The 5,341-nt window shown below is 39.7% G+C and overlaps 1 protein-coding gene across 1 annotated transcript; it reads left to right on the top strand.

Annotated features, from left to right (window-relative positions):
- The first annotated feature begins 144 nt into the window (after positions 1 to 144).
- On the top strand, positions 145 to 2,701 carry LOC130507622 (uncharacterized). Its single transcript, XM_057002314.1, has 2 exons — positions 145 to 621; positions 1,565 to 2,701. The coding sequence occupies exon 2, from the start codon at positions 1,565 to 1,567 to the stop codon at positions 2,459 to 2,461; it is 897 nt and encodes a 298-aa protein (XP_056858294.1). The 5' UTR covers positions 145 to 621; the 3' UTR covers positions 2,462 to 2,701.
- The last annotated feature ends 2,640 nt before the right edge of the window (positions 2,702 to 5,341 follow it).

Raw genomic sequence — 5,341 nt, 5'->3', positions numbered from 1 at the left:
AGACAACATAATATCCAAAACGTTTTCTCCTTGGCTTGATCCTCCTCCTCCTCAGAAACATCCATACTGGGAATGTAAATTTTTTTTATATATATTCTAGCTACAGGCAAACTCCTATAATCAAACGAATTAATTCAAGGGCTTATTGCAAAAGTGACTCAAAACTTGAATTCAAACAGAAAACTAACCTTTTCTTTTGACTCATTTTTTTTTTGAGTTTTTAACCCCACATCTGCATTTTATCTACGAAAATGCCATTAACCCTTTTTTTTTTTTTTTTCGAAAATGGCTTCTTTACTGTCTCAACCTCATTTTCTTCAAGTATTTACAATATTGCCACTGCCATGAATAGTGGGAACAACCTTGTACGAACTGTTTGGAGCTTTTAATGCCCTTTAATGCACGTAAATCTCTTTACACTCTCTCTGTTTCAATTGTTATGAACTAAAAACAACATTTCTTTCACTTTCTCTCCATATTCATCCAAAAAACTGAAGCTTTTGATTCAAAATTGTTTGGAGCCATATTTCTTTCGTTTTGACTTACGGTTGCTTTCGTTTGAGGTTCTGGGTGGTTGGAGAAGACCCTGTGTGCAAACAAAGTCATCTCACCTAGTTTAAGGTACGAATTTGAATTTTTTTCAAAATCTGTTCGCGTAGAAGACTTACAAGTAAGTCATCTGTATGTAGAAGACTTACTGATGAGTCTTCTGGTCAAACGGACGACTTAAACTAAGTCGTCCAGCTTTGTTTGGTGAAAAAAAACAGTCCAGACGACTTATATATAAGTCGTCTACGAGAAACAGGCTAGTTTTGCATTTGACCGAATCGTGTCAGATCTTTGACTATTTCTGGACGACTTATAATTCAGTCGTCTCTCGGAAAGTTAAAATTTCAATATTTATTAAACTAGACGACTTACGTGTAAGTCGTCTTAGGTTAGTTTTGTAGTTGAAAAATAAAACTTCATAATTTAATTTTTACCAGACGACATAATATAAAGTCGTCCCGTCAGAAGACTTAATTTAAAGTCGTCCGGGGAAAGCAAAGTCGTCCAGAATTTTTCCCAATTAAGTCGTCCAAACCTTGCTTATCCCGGACGACCTTAAATTAAGTCGTCTAGCTGGACGACTTTTAGTTAAGTCGTCTGGAGAAAGTTAAATTTCAAGTTTTATTTTTCAATTACAAAACTAACCTGGGACGACTTACGTGTAAGTCGTCTAGTTTGAATAAAATATTGAAATTTTTACTTTCCAGAGACGACTGATTTATAAGTCGTCCAGAAATAGTCAAAGATCTGACACGATTCGGTCAAATGCAAAACTAGCCCGTTTTTCGTAGACGACTTATATATAAGTCGTCTGAAATTTTTTTTTTAACAAACAAAGCCGGACGACTTAGAATTAAGTCGTCCCTTTTAATTTTCAATTGCAAAAGTGACCTCTTTAGACGACTTACCTTTAAGTCTTCTGGACGACTTAAATCTAAGTCGTCTGCGATAATGTTTGTTGAACTTCTTCATTTTCTCTATGTTTACTAATGTGTTTTATTTTGAATATTTGCAGATGATTTTTAAGTTACATGCAGTGTATGGAGAATGGTTGTTGAGAGATTTCCGTTGGGATTTTGTGGTTGATGATCTCAAAGGAGCAAGATTGTTTTTATTGAATGAAGATTCAACACATGCTGAACTTGTTGCAATGGCTCAAGAAGATTATAACCTGGACATGAGATCAGTGACTGTGGAGATTAGCTACTCATTACCAGCAGAAATGATGATGACTCCAGGCAGTCCTCCCATTCATGTTACAAGTGATAGACAAGTTCGAAACTTGCTCGAGATACTCAAAACGCATAGAGTATGTCTTTGTGTATCAAGCCGCAGCAAGGTGGAAACGGTTTCAGAGAAAAGAGAAGAAGCTGGTGAATGGGAAGAAGATGTTGGTGATAATGATGAAGCTGGTGAATGGGAAGAAGATGTTGGTGATAATGATGAGGCTGATGAATGTTTTGAAGATGTTGGTGATAATGAGTCTGTTGAAGATGAAAATCAAGATGGGGAGGAGGAAAATGGGGAGGAGGAAAATGGGGAGGAGGATGCTGATAACACTATTGTTGGTGAAACGGATCAGAATGGTGGGGATTACAGTCTTTATGGAAAGGTTCTAGATGAGGACGAGGAAGATGATGATAATATTTGTTTTGAAGAAATTGAAAAGACATATGCTAAGACAAATGCTATTGAAGGAGGAAAATCGGATTGTACCAGCATCTATGTCAACCAGAGTTTTGTTAGCAAGGATGCACTGCTTTCAGAGCTGCGGTTGACAGCAGTGAGGGGTAGGTTTTCTTTCAGAATATACAAATCAACAAAAACTCTCCTTGTGGCAATATGTCGGGTTAGCGGTTGTGGATGGAAGATCAGAGCGAGTGTGAAACATGGGCAAACACGTTTTGGGTAACAAAGTATGTGGAAAAACATTTATGCTCAATTGGAGACCGAATCGCTCAGCGGAGACACTGTACTCCAAAGTATGTTGGTAGTCTTTTCATTGATCGTGTTGGGATCATTGATGGGATAACTCCACAGCATATCACTGATGCAATGAAGAACATGTTTGGCATGACGCTTGATTACACCACTTCATACAGAGCACTGTTATATGCACAGAAATTGGTGAGAGGATCAGCAGAAGAAGGGTATTCGCGTCTGCCTTCATATCTCGAGCAAATCTCCATTGCAAATCCTGATTCTATCACGGCTATAGAACTTGATTCTGAGAAAAGATTTAAGTATCTATTTCTCTCTTTTGGAGCTTCTATCAAAGGTTTTAAGTATCAGAGAAGGGTCATTGTGGTGGATGGAACTCACCTAAGTGGAAAGTATGGAGGTGTTATGTTAGTTGCAGCCGCACAAGATGGCAATTTTCAGATATTCCCATTGGCTTTTGGGATCGTGGATGCTGAAGATGAACCTTCTTGGGAATGGTTTTTCACAAAATTGGCTAGTTGTATATCTCATGACAAGCCTCTGGTGATAGTCTCTGACCGGCACGCGGCCATTAAAAGTGCGTGTGAGAAGGTGTTTCCTTGGGCAACCCGAGGAATATGTTATTATCACCTTCAAGATAACATTGTCAAAAAGTTTAAAGGGAAACATCTCATGTACTTGGTGAAAGGGGCTGCTTATGCGCACACGGTTCACGATTTTAACCGGTACATGGCTGAGATACGGAGTGCAAACCCGGAACTTGCAACGTATTTGGAGAAGGCCGACGCCAAGCTATGGTCAAGGGTTTATTGTAAGGGGAACAGGTTCAACATAAAAACAAGCAACATCGCTGAATCTATTAATTCCGCACTGAAGCGAGCAAGAGGATTTCCGATTCCGTTCCTGCTGGAGTTCATAAGGCAGAAGTTAGGAAAATGGTATTGGAAAAGGAGACAAGATGCTTTGAGTCTCCCAACTGTACATAGCCGGGGTGTTGAATACTTGCTTGCTGTTCGATCAGAGATAGCGGATACGATGACGGTCGAACCAATTGATGGATGGCGTTTCTTTGTCAAAGGTGGCAAAATGGACTGTGCGGTTGATTTGGAACATGTAAAGTGTGGTTGTGGTGTCTATGGAGTGGAGAAAATACCTTGCTCTCATGCTATAGCAGCTGGAACACATGCTGGTGTGCATATCGACACACTTGTATGTCCACTTTACTCAAAGAATCATCTGTATGCAGGATACTCAGAGAATATATATCCTATCGTGTCACAACATATTGAGGAACGAGAATGCTTTCCTCCAAACGTAAAGCGTGGTCCGGGGAGACAGAAGAAATCAAGATGGCAATCTTGGTTGGAGCTATCTAGGATGAGGGGACACAAACCCAGGAAGAAACACAGGGCACGGAGATGCTCAAACTGCAAGGAAACTGGCCATACGAAACCACAATGTACACAACCAGTTGACTAGTTGTCCAGACGACCTAAATATAAGTCGTCCAGTCTTGATTACCCGTCCAGACGACTAATTTCTAAGTCGTCCAGTGTTTCGTCTACCTTCTACGAAGTCGTCCAGTGTATTAGACTACCTTCTACTATCCCTTCAAGTGTATTTTTTTTAGACGACCTTTTACGAAGTCGTCCAGTGTATTTAAGTCGTCCAGTGTATTTAAGTCGTCCAGTGTTTAGACTACCTTCTACTATCCCTTCAAGTGTATTTTTTTTTAGACGACCTTTTACGAAGTCGTCCAGTGTATTTTATTTTTAGACTACCTTATTTGTAAGTCGTCCAGCTGGAAAACCTTCCAGACGACTTATTTGTAAGTCGTCCAGCTGGAAAACCTTCCAGACGACTTATTTGTAAGTCGTCCAGCTGGAAAACCTTCCAGACGACTTATTTGTAAGTTAGAAAATCTATACAAGTTAGAAAATCAAATAAATCATACATGCCCACAAACATACAAATAGATTTGTGTAAACAAATAGTTCAAATATACAAATAGATTTGTGTATACAAATAGTTCAAATATACAAATAGATTTGTGTATACAAATTGATTTGTGTATCTATACAAGTTAAAAAATCTATACAAGTTAAAAAATCTATACAAGTTAAAAAATCTATACAAATTGATTTGTGTATCTAATCATACATGCCCACAAACATACCACCATCCTCATTATCTTTCAGATGCTGATCAACAAGCTCCGTCCATATAGCCAAAGCCATAGTATCCCTCATAGTCTTCGCATTGGACCTAGCAAAGTCTTTAGGGCTAAAGGGGACCCCAAGAGCATGACATTCAATGTACTTTGCAGCGTACACGCCACAATCACCATTGTTGGCCGTGGGTACATCTTTGAGCAGTCTCTCATATGTGTATCGCTCCAACCCATGCATCTGGTCTCCGCACTCCACAATCAGATAAGGGACCATCTCGAGAAAAGGCTCCATTATCTCATCCCATCTTTCTGGTATGGTAGTTGAAGGTATGCTGTCCCAGACGACTATGTGCCTCTTAGGGATCGATATCCAAATAGCCACCCAATGTTTGTTGTCCAAGTTCAGTGGCGCATAGATATCATCAATGTCCTCCCCCCACTTCTTGTTTGATTGGCAAAATGAAGGCATTGATCCGTCATACAAACTCGCCGCCCCACTAGGTAGCATTTTTCCTAAACCATTGTGATCAGACGACGATGCTTTGAAGACCAGATACTGTTCTCTCCAAGACTGGGTAAAGTTGTGATCCAGGAAGCACATTCGCTCGCTCCGGAAACAATGTGGGTTCTCCTTATACCTCTGCCTCAGCACATTCATCCAAGCATCTATATGCTGCATAT

The sequence above is a fragment of the Raphanus sativus genome, unplaced genomic scaffold, assembly GCF_000801105.2.
Source record: "Raphanus sativus cultivar WK10039 unplaced genomic scaffold, ASM80110v3 Scaffold4972, whole genome shotgun sequence".
In the NCBI taxonomy this organism is placed as follows: Eukaryota; Viridiplantae; Streptophyta; class Magnoliopsida; order Brassicales; family Brassicaceae; genus Raphanus; species Raphanus sativus.
The sequence above is the reverse complement of the archived record's forward strand: the minus strand, read 5'-3'. Positions and strand labels throughout refer to the sequence as shown.